Consider the following 20,106-nt stretch of genomic DNA (forward strand, 5'->3'; position numbering starts at 1 on the left):
TATTAGATTTATTATAATCTATTAATATTAACGCCCCATGGATTAATGAATCAATCCATTGTCAGATTTATGTTTAAATCCTAGTTAGCAGCGCGTCAGCAAAACAGTAACAAATCCTTTGTTGGCGCACTTCTTGGTGCTTTCGTGGGACCCTAGCACCTCAGAGGGTGCTCAGCATCTCTAAACTTGGGTTCCTCCTAACACTAGGGGGAGACCAAGAGCCTTGGGACACTCCCAACACGGGGGGGAGGGGCCTATTGTCAAGTCACGCCGTCTCTGCCTGTGACTAGCACAGACACTAGCCAATGGGTGCTTGGATAGGGCGCGCCGGCGCCCCGCCTTCCTGAGCGCCCCGCCGCCCCGAGGCACCCTCTGGCAGACTCCGCGGCGGCGACAGCCTGGGCGGACAGTGCGCCGTGCGCAGGCGCGGAGCTGGACCTCGCTGCAGCCCCCATCGCCTCGGGGAGTCTCACCCACCGAGTCCGCCCGCTGGCCCGTCAGTGCTCTCCCCCTCGTTTGCCCTCTCCAGTTCTCCCAGGGCCTGCCCTACGCGCCCCGATGGCGGAGCTGCGGCCTAGCGGCGCCCCCGGCCCCACCGCACCCCCGGCCCCTGGCCCGACTGCCCCTCCAGCCTTCGCTTCGCTCTTTCCCCCGGGACTGCACGCCATCTACGGAGAGTGCCGCCGCCTTTACCCTGACCAGCCGAACCCGCTCCAGGTTACCGCTATCGTCAAGTACTGGTATGCTCTGGGCCGCGGGGAGACGGACAGGCGCGGGCTGGGAAGGGTTAAAGCGCCGAGGGCGAAGTAATTTGTGGGAGGCTGGGAGGAGGGGTAGAGAACGGTTAAAGCACTTGGAAGGAGGGCTTCCTGCTGCGAGGGAAGGAGTTAAGGCTCAAGTTGGGAATGGGGACAAAGGGGTTAACGGAGCCTGTGGGTAGTGAAGGGTTAACCGGGTTTAGGAGAATAGAGTGAGGACTAGGGGTGTGTGTAGGAGCAGAGAGGGGAACGGCATGAGCGAGGGAACTGTAAACGTGGTGAAAAGAGGGGGCGCCTGTAGGGGGTCATTAGTGGGCGAGGGGAAGCCAAGCGGGGGCGGCAGAAGTGGGATGGGAGAGGCGAGGCGGAGCCTGGGGAGCATTTGAGAGGGTTTTGGAGGAGCGAGGCCGGAGAAGCTCAGAGGGCAAGAGACTGCATAGGATGGCGGGCGGGGGGCGGTTCGGGGGGCCCGGGGCTCTCCTGTTGGAGGTAGGAGGGCCAAAGATGAGGGCCTGGTGCTTGTGGAGAGATGAGGAGGAGGTCTCCTTTTGATACCTTCCCGATGAACTCAGACGTCGTATCAGGGTAAAGCTTTTGCTTTTGAAGTTTGACGGAGCAGCTCTTCCTGATAAACTTCTTGCTTACTCTGCACTGTTCTCTTTCTCCGTGCAGAGCTTCCTCCTAGCTCTGCAGCGGCTTTGCTTTAGGACATTAGGTAGAGAGAACCATGGTTTGGTTTAGGATTGAAAGGGACCACAGCTTCCCACCTCCATTTGGAAATAAATGATGGAGACCCTGGGACTCCAGCAGGGAGGAATTGTGAAGTGGGACATAAAGAGGAGCTTCTTGACCATGGCCTGCAGTTTCTCCGGGGAGCTGAGAGTAACCCTCAAGTAGCTTTAGGGTAGGAATGGTCTTTTCTAATTTCCCGTTCCTGTTTGCAACCTGTTTCTTCCTGCAGCATTTGGGCAAAACAGATGTTCTGGGGACTCTGGAAAAGAACCTGTCCTCATGGTCTTGCTGGACCAAAAACAGATACTGGTTGAAACTGTCCAGGACTACATTCATGCAGGCATTGTGTTAGATGATCTTCAGTGAGTCCTGAAAGATGTTCGGCAGCTGCTTGGGGTGTAGCCAAAGGGTAGACCTGAAGGGGCAAGTGGACATCTTTGCTGGTTACCTCTCCTTTTAGAACTGAGTCTCCCTCTTGGTGAAAACCTGTTACTTCCCCTGGACATGGATTTCAGTAGGCTGTGCAGGGCTGAGGCCAGCTGCCTGCGTCAACGGGAGGATGCCAAGAGGCCAACAGCGTGGAGGGCCTGGGGACCAGCCACCTGCTGTCTAGGAAGGGTTGTAGGGAACAGCCTCCTCTGTTGGAGTAGCTAGGAGGAGGTAGAACTGGTGTCACAGTCCTCTCTGGCTGGCAAACAGTTCTCTGGTTGAGAGGAGTTGTTGAAGAGTGCTTCTGAGTGGAAAGCAGCTCTTGCTAGCTTAATGACCCATTCTCATTGTGCCTTTATATTTAACTATTTGTTGTGATGAACTTGTTGTCATGTGTCATGAGAAAGGTAGGCCTGGGCTGGGCACGGTGGCTCATGCCTATATTCCCACCACTTTGGGAGGCCTTGAGGATCCTTTGAGGCCAGGAGTTCGAGAGCAGTTTAGGCAACATAGCCAGACCTTGTCTCTGTTATTTGAAAAACAAAAAAGGAAGTGGGCCTGGCTCTGCCATGCTGTTTGTTCAGGCCTCATTTGAGTGTGAGGAGAAATCCCTACACAGATTCAGGCAACTATTTTTATGTCACACAAGTAGCCATAAAGGATAGAATTGCATGTTAAAGGTATGATAGTGTTTGCAAAGGACTAAGGGCAATTTTTTTTTCCCTTCCTGCTGCAAGCTTGTTAACAGCCGTATCTTCAGAGATGGGCCAACATGTGATAATGAAGAAAAGGGATTGTACTGCACTTTGTGAAAGCCTTGCCTAGATGCAGAAAAATATAAAGAGAAACAGCACAGTGACTGGTACTTTCTCTTTTTTGTTTGAGACAGAGTTTTGTTCTGTCACCCAGGCTGGAATGCAGTAGCATGATCTTGGCTCACTGCAACCTCTGTCTCCTGGTTTCAAGCGATTCTCATGCCTCAGCCTCCCAAGTAGCTGGTATTACAGGCGCACACCACCATGCCCAGCTAATTTTTGTATTTTTAGTACAGGCAGGGTTTCACCATATTGGCCAGGCTGGTCTCAAACTCCTGACCTTGAGTGATCCACCCACCTCGGCCTCCCAAAGTGCTGGGATTACAGGCATGAGTCAGTGCGCCCAGCCATCAGTGACTGGTACTTTCTAAGATGCGGAGGGGTTTGCAAAAATAAGATCCTGAAATTCATTTATATTCCTCACATTTGGGATCCCACGAGGTTTCTAGCAGGATGACTGACCCAGACTGTCTGGGTCTGTCTGTGGCCCAGGGTAGCTTGGGATTCATTTTGCAATAGCAGGGTGGCTCTGTGGCTAGTGATCCCTGAGTAGTGGGGACTACTAACTGAAAGCTTTCTAACTGAAAGCTGAGACTTTGGTGAGCAAGGATCAAAGCAGAGAGTCAGAACCTGTACTCATGGCCCACTTCAGTCCTGCAACTGCCCTGCCGAGAGAAGTTGGGTGTTGAAGGAATTAAGTTGAGGGATGCCCTGGGACCTTGGATAACATCATTGGCTAAGTGTAAAATATGATTTTTTCCCACATACTCATCTGGCCTCTGGGTAGTAGAACAGAATACTCTGCTTGGGGACAGGGTTAATTTTGTCTGACTCTTGGTAGTTCCTTGCAGTTGTAGTTTTAAGGTTAAGCTTCTCTCCTTGATGTGACACCTTGTGGGAGACCTGGTGAGAAAGAGGGCTTCAGGGATGCTGCAGATGGAGCAGAGAATGGTGAACGCAGTTTTGCAGCTCGGTGCAGGATGGACCTAGGCTGTAGCAGGGCAGGTTTAGAAATTTACAGCAGGAAGCTGGAGCAGGTTTGGGGCCTGTAGTGGCTCCCATCTGCTCTGGAGTTCTGTAGCTCTAATGGGGTCTTTCCAGGGATCTCTACTCTTTTCTTTCTTCCTTTGCCCCACAAACTTTTCTAAATCCAACCGGTCGTAGTAGTCAAATGATTTGTTGAAATCAGAGTTAAGGCAGACATGGAGAATTGTCCATCTTCCTCAGTTGAGATGCTAAGCTATTTGTAGCAACTTTCTTAGAAGTTCTATAAATAACTTAGCATTTCCTAGCAGAGAATAGGGATTTCTACAAAGGCAAATAATATCCTGGTAAAAGAGGATGAAACAAGACCTACTGGTTTTAAATAGTGTTTAAATTGCCTGGTGTTGGCAACATTGACTGGGATCACTTGTAACGTGTCTTTTATTTGGTTGTTAGCTTTCCGCCAGCATGCTATCCTGGTTGAAAAGTGTACTCCATTGATGTCCCAGGGGCAGGTGAAGCTTTTGCAGTCTATGGAGTGGTCAGATGTTTGTGGCAGCTCAAGTGCCGTGTTTGTGGGCTAAATGCAGACTTCCTTCCACTGGTTTCTATTTGGTCTATTTCTCTAGCTACCAAAATTTCTTATCCATTCTAAAGGATAACAGGATTTTTTTTTTTTTTTTTGACGCAGTCTCTCTCTGTCGCCCAGGCTGGAGTGCAGTGGCGTGATCTCGGCTCCCTGAAACCTCTGCCTCTGGTGTTCAAGCGATTCTCCTGCCTCAGCCTCCCAAATAGCTGGGATTACAGGCACCTGCCACCACGCCCGGCTAATTTTTTGTATCTTTAGTAGAGATGGGGTTTCACCATATTGGCCAGGCTGGTCTCAAACTGGTCTCAAACTCCTGACCTCAAGTGATCCACCCACTTCGGCCTCCCAAAGTGCAGGATTACACGTGTGAGCCACCATGCCCAGCCAAAACAGGATTTTTTTTTTTTAAAGCACTAATTACTAAAGGGAACTCTTATTGTATTATATTCTCGGAGTGAGACAATAACTGAATCTCTTCTGCAGCTCCTTCTCAGTTGAATGGTGGGGGAAATTTAATGTGGTCCTGAGAGGCCCCAAATCATTTACCGTCCCAGCTCTACCTTTGAGGTGGCAGTCTCTCCTGGGATCATTTTCTGGGTGCAGATGCTCACAGGGCGCAGTTTGACTCCTGCTGCAGTTCTCTGTGCAGAACTGAGTTAAGCCTAAGTTTGGCCTTTGTCACTTGCAGTGATAAGAGACCAGCTTTGGTCTATGTGGTGCAGGCTGGTGTCTGCACGGACTAGAGGCTTTGGGTTTGTTTAGAACAAACTGTAATTAACAAGGGCACAATATAGTCTTTCAGGAATTAGCTGTCTAAGAGGCTGGAGTGGAGCAGAGCCTCTGCTTCCAGGAACAATGCCCATTGGGGATGCTCAGGATGGTCTTTCAACAGAGGCCAATTGATTGACTGATACACCTCTTGCCTTGAAGCTTGCATGTATACAAGCACCACAGAAGAGAGATAATCCCTGCCAGTCTCACTTGGGATCAGTAATTTGAAACAGGAGAAAGCAAAATGGGCAACCACCCAGTCTGTTTTATGTCTAAAAGAGGTCTAGTCTTTCAGGGGTAGGAGAAGGGAGCTTCTTATGCTTGCAGAGTTGGGCAGCCTTAGCTGTCCATCTCTTGGTCTCATCCTGAAGAGATGTGGCCTCTCTTTAGTTACCTTTCACACAGGTTCCTCCAGGATGGGGCCTTTAGGTTTACAAAGTAGAGCGCATTAGCTTGACATTGTTTGATTTCCAGGCTCACACTGACACCCCTGTGTTTTGTTTTTTGCAGGTTGGGTGGCCCAGACCCCTTGGACTATGTTAGCATGTACAGGAATGTGGGGAGCCCTTCTGCTAACATCCCTGAGCACTGGCACTACATCAGCTTCGGCCTGAGTGATCTCTATGGCGACAACAGAGTCCATGAGTGAGTGTGTGCCACCTGTTCTTTATCCAGAGCCTTATTCCTGAGGTTTTCCTGAGCAGGGGTGACAATGTCATAGTGCTGTGAGCTTGGTACTTGTCAGTGGAACCTCTGCATTTCTGCCCTCTGACTATGTCTGCTCATGCCAAGGTGGTCATTGTTAACACCTGATTCCTGCTTACCTGGTTCAGGAAAGTCTTGATGAGCAGGAGTTCCCAAATCAGGTGTTTCTAAGCTTGCCCTGGAGTTTGGGCTTATAGGACGGGAAGGGTAGCATGGTTATGACTCAGAACTTGGGCAGATGCTTCTGTGTCTACTTGCTTTTATTCCCCTATCTTATTATGAAACATTGTAAACATAAAGCAAAGTTGAAAGGATTTTATAGTGAACACTCATATACCCACAACCCAGATTCTACTGTTGATTTTATACTTGCTTTATCACAAATCTGTCCCTCTCTCATCCCTTTATCTATCTTACCTACTTCCTTTTAACCTGTATTTATTTTTTTTATCCTAGTCTGCTTCCATTTGTTGCCCTGTATGCTTTTTTTTTTTTTTTTTTTTTTTTGGAGATAATTCTCACTCTGTCATCCAGGCTGGAGTGCAGTGGTATGATCGTGGCTCACTGCAGCCTTGACCTTCCTAGGCTCGGGTAATCCTCCAACCTCAGCCTCCCGAGTAGCTGGGATGACAGGCAAGTACCACCATGTCCAGCTACTTTTTGTAATTTTTTTGTAGAGACAGGGTTTCACCATGTTGCCCAGACTGGTCTCAAGCTCCTGGGCTCAAGCAGTTCTTCCACTTCGGCCTCCCAAAGTATCGGAATTATGGGTGTGAGCCACTGTGCCCAACTCAGAGTTCATACTCTTTTTTTTTTTTTTTTTTTTTTTGAGACGGAGTCTCGCTCTGTCGCCCAGGCTGGAGTGCAGTGGCGCGATCTCGGCTCACTGCAAGCTCCGCCTCCCGGGTTCACGCCATTCTCCTGCCTCAGCCTCCCGAGTAGCTGGGACTACAGGCGCCCACAACCGCGCCCGGCTAATTTTTTGTATTTTTAGTAGAGACGGGGTTTCACCGTGGTCTCGATCTCCTGACCTTGTGATCCGCCCGCCTCGGCCTCCCAAAGTGCTGGGATTACAGGCGTGAGCCACCGCGCCCGGCCAGAGTTCATACTCTTAATGAATGTATTCTCTTGCCTTTTGAGCAGTTATATCATGTACCCCAATAAGCTACCATCTATATTTAAAAAAATTTTTTTTTTGGCTGGGCACAGTGGCTCATGCCTATAATCCCAGCACTTTGGGAGGCTGAGGCAGGTGGCTCACTTGAGATCAAGAGTTCGAGACCAGCCTGGCCAACATGGTGAAATCCCATCTCTATTAAACATACAAAAAATTAGCCAGGCATGGTGGTATGTGTCTGTAATCCCAACTACCCCGGAGGCTGAGGCACAAGAATCACTTGAACCTGGGAGGCAGAGGTTGCAGTGAGCTGGGATTGTGCCACTGCACTCCAGCCTGGGCAACAGAGTGAAACTGTGTCTTAAAAAAATAATAATAAGGCTGGGCGTGGTGGCTGACACCTGTAATCATAGCACTTTGGCAGGCCGAGGCAGGCGAGTCACCTGAGGTCGGGAGTTCAAGACCAGCCTGACCAACATAGATAAACCCTGTCTCTACTAAAAATACAAAATTAACCAGGTGTGGTGGCACATGCCTGTAATCCCAGCTACTAGAGAGGCTGAGGCAGGAGAATTGCTTGAACCTGGGAGGTAGAGGTTGCAGTGAGCCGAGATTGCACCATTGTACACTAGCCTGGGCAACAAGAGTGAAAATCCATCTCAAAAAATTATAATAATAATAAATAAATTTAAAAAATAAAATAAAAAATAAAGTTTTTTTCTGTTTATATTCTTTTGATGGACAGTTTCTTTAATTTAAATGTAATCGCTCTCTTTTTTTTTTTTTTTTTGAGACGGAGTCTCGCTCTGTCGCCCAGGCTGGAGTGCAGTGGCCGGATCTCAGCTCACTGCAAGCTCCGCCTCCCGGGTTTACGCCATTCTCCTGCCTCAGCCTCCCGAGTAGCTGGGACTACAGGCGCCCGCCACCGCGCTCGGCTAGTTTTTTGCATTTTTTTTTTTAGTAGAGACGGGGTTTCACCGTGTTAGCCAGGATGGTCTCGATCTCCTGACCTCGTGATCCGCCCGCCTCGGCCTCCCAAAGTGCTGGGATTACAGGTGTGAGCCACCGCGCCCGGCCTAAAGTAATCTATGTTCGTATTCTGTCAATTAAAAATAAAATAAGTGTAGTTTTCCCTCCCCCTCATTAGCTTGGTTAATCAAGAGCTGATTTTATTTGTATTGTCATATCCTCTTCTGGTTTTTGCCTTTTGTACTTTCTTGCCCCTTGTACCATGTCTGTTCTATCTTGGTGGTGGCTACTTAACCTGGGCAGGTTGAAAGAGTAGCAGGACTCCTCCTGTCCTGCCTTTTAGCATAGAGACCAATTCTGGAGATGATGATAGTATCATGAAGAAGATGATGATAGCCTTTTCCCCCTTTGTTTAGTACTTACTGTCTTCTATGTCATTGTGTTAAATGCTTTACAATCTTATCAGGTTCTCATTATTTCTATTTTATAGATAAGAAAAGTGAGTCTCTTGAGGGGTTAAATGAATTGCTCAAAGTTACAGATCTAGGGGTAAAAGAGCTGTGATTGAATTGGGCTGTTTGAGTACAAAATTTGAGCTTTTTTGTTTTGTTTTTTGAAACAGGGTCACGCTCTGTCACCCAGGCAGGAGTGTAGTGGCACAATCATGGCTCAGGGCAGCCTCAACCTCCTGGGCTCAAGCAATTCTCCCACCTCAACCTCCCAAGGAGCTGGGACTACAGGCATACACCACCACACCTGGCTAAGTTTTCAAATTTTCTGTAGAGTTAAGGTTTTACTATGTTGCCCAGGCTGGTCTCAGATGCCTGGGCTAAAGTGATCCTCCTGCCTCAGCCTCCCAAAGTGTTGGGATTACAGGCGTGAACCACTGCATTCAGCCTCAGAGTTTGAGCTTTTAACCACTGGGCTATTCCACCTCTCTGAACACCGGCCTAACCCAACTTCCTCATCTCTCTTGTTAAACTCAGAGGCCCAGGTTTCATCTCCTCACTGGTCACGTGTTGGTAACAATGTCTGCAGCTGCCTTTACAGCCTTCCAAATGGATTCATTGCAGTGTCAGCAGAAGGCTTTGGGAACAGGGAATTAATCTTGCCTGAATGGGGACCCAGCATTACAGTATTAATAATGGAGATAGAATAGCAAACAGATGTGGGGAGTAAAGGGACTATGCTGGACCTTAATTTATATTTTTAATAAGAACCTGCAGAGAGTATTTAGTGCAGCTAGCCTGTACCTTTTTGTTGACAGATTTATTTTGGTTAAAAGAATACCATTTCCTATGTGGCTTAAGGATTCTTCCAATCTACCTGCTAGGTATAGGCCCAAGGCCCAAAATAACATGAAGAATGTGATTGAGCAAGCCTCATATTTCAGAAGGGGCAACCTCTTAATTTGAAATAGGACCTTATTCCTTATTGTTTTTTTCTGGTTTAATACTACCCTCTTACATGTGTTTCATTTCTACATGGTACAGCACTTTGTATTCATATGTCATTTATGACAAGAGTGAAACCTCTATTTGGGTTTTCTTTTTTTTTTGAGATGGAGACTTGCTCATCGCCCAGGCTGGAGTGCAGTGACGCGATCTTGGCTCACTGCAAGCTCCGCCTCCCGGGTTCACGCCATTCTCCTGTCTCAGCCTCCTGAGTAGGTGGGACTACAGGCGCCCACCACCGCGCCCGGCTAATTTTTTGTATTTTTAGCAGAGACGGGGTTTCATTGTGTTAGCCAGGATGGTCTCTATCTCCTGACCTCGTGATCCGCCCACCTCGGCCTCCCAAAGTGCTGGGATTACAGGCGTGAGCCACCGCGCCCGGCCTCTATTTGGGTTTTCATGTCACCAATCAAGCCTAGTATTTTCCAGTATTACATCCTGGCACTAGAAGGATATGGAAGGAATGTTCTCAGATATTTACCCAGTTCTGGTCTATGTTGCAAAAGTCAAGAGTACCTCTATAGGCTGGGCATGGTGCCTCACTCCTATAGTCCTAGCACTTTGGGAGGTCGAGGCAGGAGGATCGCTTGAGCCCAGGAAGTTCAACACCAGCCTGGGCAACATAGTGAGACCGCCCCATCTCTACAGAAAATACAGAAATTAGCCAGACATGGTGGTGTGCATCTGTAGCCTTAGCTACTTGGGGGGCTGAGGTGGGAGGATCACTGGAGCCTGGGAGTTCGAGGCTGCAGTGAGCCATGATTGCGCTACTGCACTCCAGTTCAGCTGACAGTGCGAGACCTTATCTCAAAAAGTAAATAAAGACAAATAATAAAACAGAAATAGATACCTTTATAATTGGCCTTGTACTGGGATGACTGGTTTCTTTTTGATCCTGTTAAGTTTTTTGAAGAAAAATGTGATTTTCCACACATTTCATAATGGTGGGACCTCTTTAAAATGACTTAATGAATCCTCGTTTAAATTAGTACTCAAAGCTGAAGTCAGAAAGATAAGTGTTGTGCCATCCAGCTTAAGTGCTAAGAGGTGCTAGGTGGGAATGATGGCAAATGGATATCTGGCAGCAATTCTTCTTCCACTGTCTGTGTCTTCTCTTCAGCAAGAAAGGAGCAAAAGCATTGGTTCATTTTTTCAGCACACATTCATCAAGCACCTACTTTGTATCAGACATAGAACATCATAATAGATGTCTTCGGGATAAAATAGCAAGACATAATTCTTGTCTGAAGGAGCTCATGTTCTAGAGGGGAGATAAACATAAAAAGATTGTTATCATATTGAGTAATAAATGCTACAGTCCATGGGTATAAAATATGATCTGGAAGCAGAGCAGAGGGAGTAACTTCTAATCAGGCTGCTGAATTGCTAGAGGCTGCAGGGAGGAGGTAAAGTTTGAGAGGAACCCTGTAGGAAGGGACCTGGGATGCCATCTGCAGCCTGACGCTATACGATACCAACAGTGCTTTTAGGAGTGAGAGGGACTTGAAAAACCTTCTAGCTCAGTATTTCGAAATCTTCTGGTGCCACATTCATAATTGTCACCACTTGTAGTATTATTTATTTCATGTTCTTTTTAAGTTATCCTCTCCTTTTTAAAACTGATATACATTTATTTTTATTTTTATTTTTGAGACGATCTGCCTCTGTTGCCCAGGCTGGAGGGCAGTGGCAAGGTCACGGCTCACTGCAGCCTCAATCACCCTGGCTCAAGTGATCCTCTTACCTCAGCCTCCCAGGTAGCTGGGACCACAGGCATGCAGCACCACACCTGGCTAATTTTTTGTTGTTGTTGTTGACACGAGGTCTCGCTATGTTGCCCCGGCTGGTCTGGAACTACTGGACTCAAGCAGTCCTCCCTCCTTGGCCTCTCAAAGTGCTGGGATTATAGGCAAGAGCCACTGCTCCTGGCAACAGCGTTTATTAAATGCCTGTTGTGTACCTCCTATTATGATCTTTCCTTCTCCTTACAACCTGTTGAGGGTAGGGACAGGCAGAAGTGAGGGGTCCTCTGCATTTCTTCTTGCTCCTGGCAGGCATGCTTCAGGGGTAGGAGGGGATGCCCACCCTGGTAACCCTAAAAGGGATGAAGAGTACAATGACTTAATAAGCCTTGGGATGGCCATTTTCATTCAAGTTCTTTCCTTATTCACATTCACTAAAGGAAACCAGGCAGTAAAGCACTTGTTTCGATCAAAAGATTCTTAAGCCATTTCTGAAGTTGGAGAGATAGAACAAATTCCAGGTCCAGGCAGCCACAGGAGAGAACAGAGTGCTTCTCTAGGAACCTCAAGGCTGTTCCCAACTGACCTGAGTAGAGAGACTGTCCTTTGGGACTCTTCCCTGGGACTTGGGAGGTGTCAGGCAGCTGAGCCTCAGCTGCCAAGTGCTGTCAGAGCTTGCAGGTCTGACCTTCCCCTTTATGGCCAGGCAGCTGTGGACTGGAATGTGGGGGGATCTATGTGGCTGTAGAAGTGGTTTCAGCATCACTCTCTGTGAGGATTTCTGGCTGCCCCTGATACCACGAACAGCTCTGGCTGGACAGAGCCTACAGGGCCCTAACCGAGGCTGGAAGGCTGGGTAGTTGGAGAGTGCATTTGAGAACTCAGGCAGACTTCCCTGGTGGGATTTTTCTCAGGGCAGGTCATCTGCTGTACATGTTGGGCTGGTTCCAAAGACAGCCTTCGTGTGGAGTTAGCCCAAAAGCATAGGTCGTGCCCATGCCCCACCACCATGGGAGATCTAGGCTCTGTCCCACAAATGCGACTTCTTGGTGTTCATGTCCAGTGGAGTTTGGAGCAGTTCTGCACCCCCCTTGGGGGCTGGAACTGCCGCTGACTGGCTTTCTGGGGCTGCCTCCACCTGGTTGGTGGAGAGCCTCCCTTTCCCTCGTGTTCTTAGCTGGGCTCTGCACCCGCATGAGTTATTTATTAAAACACTGGATACAGATTAACTTTTCCACTTGTTGTTTAGTGTGGCCTCGGTCTCCTGCAGTTGAGAAATGCTAATTTTTCCTCCTCAAAGCTTAGTTTGCAGGAACTTTTTTTTTTTTGAGATGGAGGCTTGCTCTGTCACCCAGGCTGGAGTGCGATGGTGTGATCTCAGCTCACTGCAACCTCCACCTCCCAGGTTCAAGCGATTTGCCTGCCTCAGCCTCCCAAGTAGCTGGGACTACAGGCGCGTGCCACCATGCCTGGCTAATTTTTGCATTTTTAGTAGAGACGGGGTTTTACCATGTTGGCTGAGCTGGTCTCGAACTCCTGACCTCAGGTGATCCACCCACCTGAGCCTCCCAAAGTACTGGGATTACAGGCGTGAGCCATCCTGCCTGGCCTGCAGGAACTTTTTAACATGTCGCTTCCAAGAGAGGTCCTTTCTTTGCCATACACATCTGTACTGGGAGCTTGGTCCCTCCTCTGGTTGGACCTTTGCTCTCCTCCTAGGGCTCTCATGAGGCTGGCAACCAGAATGCCTCCCTAAGCCACTGGGCCCAGCCCTGGCTAAGTTTAGCAGGCTAGAAGAAGTGTTCTGCAGGCTCACTGGGGGGCACACCTCCCTGAAGCCTGGTCCCTCTGCCTTTCCTCTCAGGGATGTTCAGTGTCAGGATGACTATTTGCATGAGATGGTAGAGTTCCCTGCCAAGAACAGGGGATCAGGACCACCAAGCAAGAGTGAGGCTCCCTTGGTCTTGGCCCAGTGTGGCAGGGCCCAACAGGGACTCTCTAGAACCCTTTCTGAGGCCAAAGCTGTCACTTAGTGTTGGAATTCAGGCCCCACATCTCTGAATCTGTGAATTTTTAAAGTTGAGGAGAATTTCTTTTCTTTTTCTTTCTTTCTTTCTTTTTTTTTTTTTTGAGATAGAGTCTTCCTTTGTTGCCCAGCCTGGAGTGCAGTGACACGACCTCAACTCACTGCAGTCTCTGCTGGGATTATAGGCGTGTGCCACCATGCCCAGCCAATTTTTTATTTTTACTAGAGTTGGGATTTTTACCATGTTGGCCAGGCTGGTCTCAAACTCCTGACCTCAGGTGATCTACCCGTCTCAGCCTCCCAAAGTGCTGGGATTTCTTTTCTTTTGTAGCTACAGGAAGACCTATATTGTGGGGGTTCCCAGCAGATGCCTGTGGGTGCATGGCTTCGTCCTTTATTAAGCATTTCATTTACAGCATGGATTGTTTCTTCCTTCATGGGGTAAGGGTTACAAATTCTCCAATTCAGAGAGTCCCTCAACAGTTGGGAAAAAACTTGTCCAGCTGACCCAGTTAAACTCACTTTTTATTTTTTTATTTTTTTTTATTGAGACGGAGGCTTGCTCTGTTGCCCAGGTTGGAGTAGAGTGGCACAATCTTGGCTCACTGCAAGCTCCGCCTCCCAGGTTCGTGCCATTCTCCTGCCTCAGCCTCCCGAGTAGCTGGGACTATAGGTGCCTGCCACTATGCCCGGCTAATTTTTTGTATTTTTAGTGGAGACATTGTTTCACCGTGTTAGCCAGGATGGTCTCGATCTCCTGACCTCGTGATCCGATGGAGTCTCACTCTGTTGCCAGGCTGGAGTGCAGTGGCATGATCTCAGCTCACTGCAACCTCCACCTCCCGGGTTCAACCAGTTCTCCTGCCTCAGCCTTGCAAGTAGCTGGGACTACAGGCGCGTGCCACCACGCCCAGCTAATTTTTCTATTTTTAGTAGAGATGCAGTTTCACCATGGTGGCCAGGATGGTCTCGATCTCTTGACCTCATGCTGGGATTATAGGTGTGAGCCTCTGTGGTGGCCTAAACTCACTTTTAAAAAGCCTGTAGCTGGGCAGAGTGGCTCACACCTGTAATCTCAGCATTTTAGGAGGCTGATCACCTGAGGTCAAGAGTTCCAGACCAGCCTGGCCAACATGGCGAAACCTGTCTCTACTAAAAATACAAAAATTAGCTGGGCGTGGTAGCTGGCATCTGTAATCCCAGCTACTGGGGAGGCTGAGACAGGAGAATCGCTTGAACCCGGGAGGCAGAGGTTGGAGTGAGCCGCGACTGCACCATTGCACTCTAGCCTGGGCAATAAGAGTGAAACTCCATCACACACACAAAAAAAATTAGCTGGGCATGGTGGCATACACCTGTAATCCGAGCCACTTGGGAGGCTGAGGCAGGAGAATCGCTTGGACCCAGGAGGCAGAGATTGCAGTGAGCCAAGATCTCACCACTGCACTCCAGCCTGGGTTAAGGAGTGAGATGCTGTCCCGTCCCTGCAAAAAAAACCAAAAAAACTGAGTGGTGTGGTATTGTGACTACCAGGCCAGAGTGGTGCCAGGTAGGTCAGTGCTGGGAAAGTTCCTTCTCTTCCTCAAGAGACTTAGAAGCCTTTATGGGTTTGATGCAATCTGGTCTCTCAGTCCCAGGATTTTCCCCTGTTCAGCCCACCCTTTTGGGCTCCCCTCTTCCAGGCTGTGCTATTTTCTATTTCGAATGCTATTCCCCATACCTTTCATGTCCTGGGTCTGGGTTTGCTAGCCTGTCTCTTATCCACCTTTCTGATTCAGGGGTCCCAACTCTGGCCTTTGGCCCTTGACTCCTGAATTCATTCATGTATCTTGCCTCTGAGGTATTCAATGTAGCTCCATTTCTTGTTTCAATAGTTCAGTTCTGATGTTTCTGAGATGTATCTGGTGGGATCTTATCCTTTATGATCTCAGCCCTGAGGAATGGTATCCTCACCCATCCAACTAACTTTGCAGCTTGCTGTCCTGCCTACCAAGCTCTCAACACAGAGGACCAGGCTGTGTAGCACACCCACCAGTAGAGCTATGTTGAGACCCCTGTACAGGCAGAACATTGGACAAGATGATATGTTTGAGTGTGGAGACAATGAAGAATCTGACCGAGTGCCTGCCCTTAAAAATGCAGCATGTGCTTGGTAGGAGATGGTGAGGTCCCTGAGAAAGAAGACAGCAGTGAGGATTGGGACTGGGAGCAGTTTCCTGTCTCCCTGTGACTTTGAGGCTCTCTCCCCTAACCCTGTTATCTGGTTCCAAGAAACTTTAAACATATAATAATAATTACAAACAATTATAGCCCTTACTCTGTATAAGGCACTGTTCTAAGTGCTTTATATAAACTCCTTTAATCCTCAGAACAACTCTATGGTGTAGGAGTTATTATCCTTATTTTACACATAAGGAAACTGAGATGCAGAAATGTTAAGGAATTCATCCGCCCAGCCAGTGAATGCTGGAGCTGGGATATAAACCCAGGCAGTCTGGATCCAGTAGTCACCACCTCTTTATTCTACCTCCTGCAGAGAGCTGGAGAATTCTATTCAAAATTATGCTGCTAAATTCAAAGTTATCTTGGATTAATGGAATGAAATGACCATGACTGAGTAGAGTTAACCAGAAAGTGCTTTGTTGGGGGGAAATGTTGAGCTAGATGTGGAAGCTATCTATCTGCCTGCCTGCCTGCCTATCTATCTATCTATCTATCTATCTATCTATCTATTTATTTTTGACACAGGGCCTGGCTCTCTTCGCCCAGGCTGGAGTGCAGTGGTGCCATCTTGGCTCACTGCGACATCTGCTTCCCAGGCTCAAGTCATCCTCCCACCTCAGCCTCCTGAGTAGGTGGTACTACAGGCGCGCGCCACCATGCCTGGCTAATTTTTATATTTTTTGTAGAGATTGGGTTTTGCCATGTTGCCCAGGCTGGTCTCAAACTCATGAGATCAAGTCATCCCAAAGTGCTTAGATTATAAGTGTGAGTCACTGTGCCCGACCTGGAAGCAGCTTTTAAAGAAAGAGTCCTTCAGTATAATGGCAGGAGGGTAAAACGGGACAGTAGGTGACAGGTGTCATCTCTCAAGTCAAGACTTTGCCAACCAGGCTGGGCGTGGTGGCTAACTCCTGTAATCCCAGCACTTTGGGAGGCTGAGGCAGGCAGATCACCTGAGGTCGTAAGATCGGCCTGGCCAACATGGTGAAACCCTGTCTCTACTAAAAAAACACGAAAATTAGCCAGGCGTGGTGGCGGGTGCCTGTAATCTCAGCTACTCAGGAGGCCGAGGCAGGAGAATTGCTTGAACCCAGGAGGCGGAGGTTGCAGTGAGTGAGATCATGCCATTGCACTCCAGCTTGGACAACAAGAGAGAAGCTCTGTCTCAAAAAAAAAAAAAAAAAAAAGACTTCTGCAACCTTATTGTAGTCATTTACAGTAAGTTGCCAGGAAAGTCTGCAACTTTTAAAAACATAAAAATTTCTGGCTTAGGTGACAAGTTCCCATGGTCATGCTGCTGATTCTGTGGTCAGGGATGTGCCCAGCATCTCAGTAGTCCTTATATCAGTGCAGATAGTCATTTAAAATTTTAAAAATTCCTTTAATGATTTATTTTTAATCAACAGACTTTATCTTTTTGTGGATTTTTCTTTGAGCTGGAGTCTCGCCCTTTTCGCTCAGGTTGGAGTGCAGTGGTACAATCTCAGCTCACTGCAACCTCCGTTTCTTGGGTTCAAGTGATTCTCCTGCCTCAGCCTCCCGAGTAGCTGGGATTACAGGTGCCCGCCACCACGCCCAGCTATTTTTGTATTTTTAGTAGAGAGGGGGTTTTGCCATGTTGGCCAGGCCAGTCTTGAACTCTTAACCTCAGGTGATCTGCCCACCTCGGCCTCCCAAAGTGTTGGGATTGCAGATATGAGCCACTGCGACCGGCCGACTTTATGTTTTAGAGCAGTATTAGGCTTACAGAAAATTGAGCCAATAGTACAGAGTTCCTATCTATCCCCCTCTCTCTTTACTTATAGTTTCCCCTATTATTAACACCTTGCATTAGCGTGGTATATTTGTTATCTTTGAGGAACCAATATTGATACTTATTACTACCTTAAGTCCATAGTTTACCTTAGGGTTCACTCTTTCACTCTTTGTGTTGTACAGTTCTTTTTTTTTTTTTTTTTTTTTTTTTTTGAGGCGGAGTTTCGCACTTGTTGCCCAGGCTGGAGCACAATGGTGCGATGTCAGCTCATTGCAACCTCCACCTCCTGGGTTCAAGTGATTCTCCTGCCTCAGCCTCCTGAGTAGCTGGGACTACAGGCGCCTGCCACCACGCCCAGCTAATTTTTTTGTATTTTTAGTAGAGATGGGGTTCTACCATGTTGGCCAGGCCGGTACCGAACTCCTGACCTCAAGTGACCCGCCTCCAAAAGTGCTGGGATTACAGGTGTGAGTCACCACGCCTTGCCAGTTGTTGGGTTTTGGCAAATGCATGTCATGTATACACCATCACAGCATCATACAAACTAGTTTCACTGCTCTAAAAATCCTTTGTGCTCCACCTGTTCATTCCTCCCTCCCCCTAAACCCCTGGCAACCACTGTTTGGTTTTTTTACTATCTCTGTAGTTTTTGCCTTTTCCAAAAGGTCATAGAGTTGGAATCAAATAGTATGTAACCTTTGCAGACTAGCTTCTTTCACTGAGTAATATGCAGTTAAGGTTCCGCTGTGCCTTTTGGTGGCTTGATAGCACCTTTCCTTTTATCACTTGATAATATTCCATTGTTTGTTACGTACCACAGTTTATTCTTTCACCTTTTGAAAAACATCTTGATTGCTTCCAGTATTTTTTGGCGATTTTTAATTAAGCTGCTATAAACATTTATATGCAGGTTTTTGTGTGGACATACGTTTTCAACTCATTTGGGTAAATACCACGGAATGTAATTGCTAGATCATATGTTAAGACTATGTTTAGCTTTATGAGAAGCTGCCAAACCATTTTCCATAGTGGCTGTTCCATTTTTCATTCCCACAAGCAATGAATGAGAGTTCCTATTGCTCCATGTTCTCACCAGCATTTGTTATTGTCTGTTTTTTGGATTTTAGCCATTCCAATAGGTGTGGAGTGGTATCTAATTGTTTTAATTTGCTGTTCTCTCATGACATATGCTGTCGAACATCTTTTCATATGCTTGTCTGCCATCTGTGTATCTTCTTTGGTGACATATCTTTGTTTTTCTTCCTAACCTCCAGCCACTCCCCATTCTACCCTTACCCATACATACTTTTTTCTCACATCATGGGTTCAGACCATGGGGCTAATTATGCTTTCTGGCATAGTTTCCTTTTGGTCACTTCTCAAGCCATTAAATGTGTTAGATCCCGAGTAGGTGCTGGGCCTACCTCCGAATTCCTAAGTCACTGTCAGGGCTAAGTCCCACTCATGGGACTGGCTCATGAGTTCTCTACCTTATATTCTCCAATGATGGTGTCTTCCGTAAAGTGTAGCTGGTACTGAGATCTGCCACCTCAATCCCAAGGTTTGAGATTGATTCTGTCCTCCAGTACAGACTATAGAAAGACTGATATGCAGACTTGTCCATTCCATACCCTATTGGGCTTAACCTTGCCTTTGATGAGAAATGCGTATACCATGCTCCTTTGAAGCCCCAACCAGATCTCAAACTCTCATAGTTAAACCAGCATCAAGAAGACAACGTCTAAAACTTTCCTGGCCCGACCTTTTGCTGTTAAATTCATTATTGTTATCCAACGTCTTAGTTGTAAATTTGCTTTTTTCCACTTATAAAGACAGTTGAACCATTTTACTAAAAATGTTGGGAATTAGAAATGTGAGAAAACAATTACTCATAATCCTATCACCTTTTGTTATACAATTCTATGTCTATTCTTATGATGATTTCTGTAAATAACTCCTAGGGAGTGATGCTGTCCCAGTTGTGTGCAGGGTTTTGCTTTGCATGCATCTCATCTTCTTAGTGAGGACTTAACATCTTCTGAGGCTTCCCTGCTGCCTACTTAACGCTGTTGTCTGAATTCAGCTTGCCCACTGTTGCTAGGGTTTCTACATTCTGAAAACAGCACATTTCCTTGGGAAGATGGCTCTTATCCACTGCCATGTTACATTAACGATATTCCTGTTTTTCCTCCTTGACGTCTCACAGCAGTGAAGAGTGGTTTAGGTAGTATATGTACTAACTGTGCTGTTTGCCTACTTCTCAGATCACAGCTTTACTATCACACATGGTGGTAGCTGTCCTGAGGGGTTGTGTTGTTCCAGTTGTTGCCTTTATTGTTATTTTCCCCTTAAAACAGTCAGGATTTGGTGATCAATGTCACCTGGAGATAAATACCACGAGCTTCGCCCTTTCTTGGGTGCATGAGTACAGAGGACTGAGATTGGCTTACAGAGTGTCCCAGGGTCCTCGTACTCGAGGGACACAGAAGGTTCACAGGCATAAGCACAAATGCCCAGAGCTCCTTTTCAGGTAATTGCCTGAAACAAATGGGCTACCATTTAGGGCTTATGAGAGACCGTCTGTCACACAGGAAGTCAAATAACTTGATAATACTGTATGTTTGCAGCAGGACTAGATCTAGAGATCTAGAGAAGGGGTGGCCCACTGTCCTTTCCTAGCACTGGGTTGTAGGTAAACACACACACTTAGTTCTCATCTGTTGTTGATCGCTGGCCTCTCTTTTTCTTTGGAAGGCCAGACATTCATCTGCTATGTAGATTGTCATCGTTGGGACACAGTTCTGGACATGAGGCTTGTAGTAACAAGCAACATAAACCTGGTTCTGGTCCTCATTGGGTTGAAGGGTCCTTAAGCTGGAAGACATTGTGGGGAGGTGGGCCTGATACAGCTTCAGAGCCTTAGTTTATCACCTGGTGCCTCTTTGTCTCCTCTTCTGCAGTCCATGGCTTGAGGCCTAGTGGAGGGCTCTTGGCAAGAAGGAGTCCTGAGGCTCAGAAATGTGACCAGGCCTGAGT

The 20,106-nt window shown here is 47.4% G+C and overlaps 1 protein-coding gene across 6 annotated transcripts in view; it reads left to right on the forward strand.

Annotated features, from left to right (window-relative positions):
• Positions 1-367: 367 nt before the first annotated feature.
• Positions 368-20,106, forward strand: part of SUFU (SUFU negative regulator of hedgehog signaling) — a 134,231-nt gene continuing 114,492 nt past the window's right edge. For 5 of the 6 annotated variants that reach the window (XM_015148000.3, XM_015148002.3, XM_028853493.2 and 2 more), the window contains exons 1-2: positions 368-740; positions 5,589-5,723. In XM_015148000.3, the coding sequence (XP_015003486.1) occupies positions 559-740; positions 5,589-5,723 (317 nt within the window). In that variant the 5' untranslated portion in view covers positions 368-558. 6 annotated transcript variants of the gene reach the window in all.

Source organism: Macaca mulatta, chromosome 9 (assembly GCF_049350105.2).
Source record: "Macaca mulatta isolate MMU2019108-1 chromosome 9, T2T-MMU8v2.0, whole genome shotgun sequence".
In the NCBI taxonomy this organism is placed as follows: Eukaryota; Metazoa; Chordata; class Mammalia; order Primates; family Cercopithecidae; genus Macaca; species Macaca mulatta.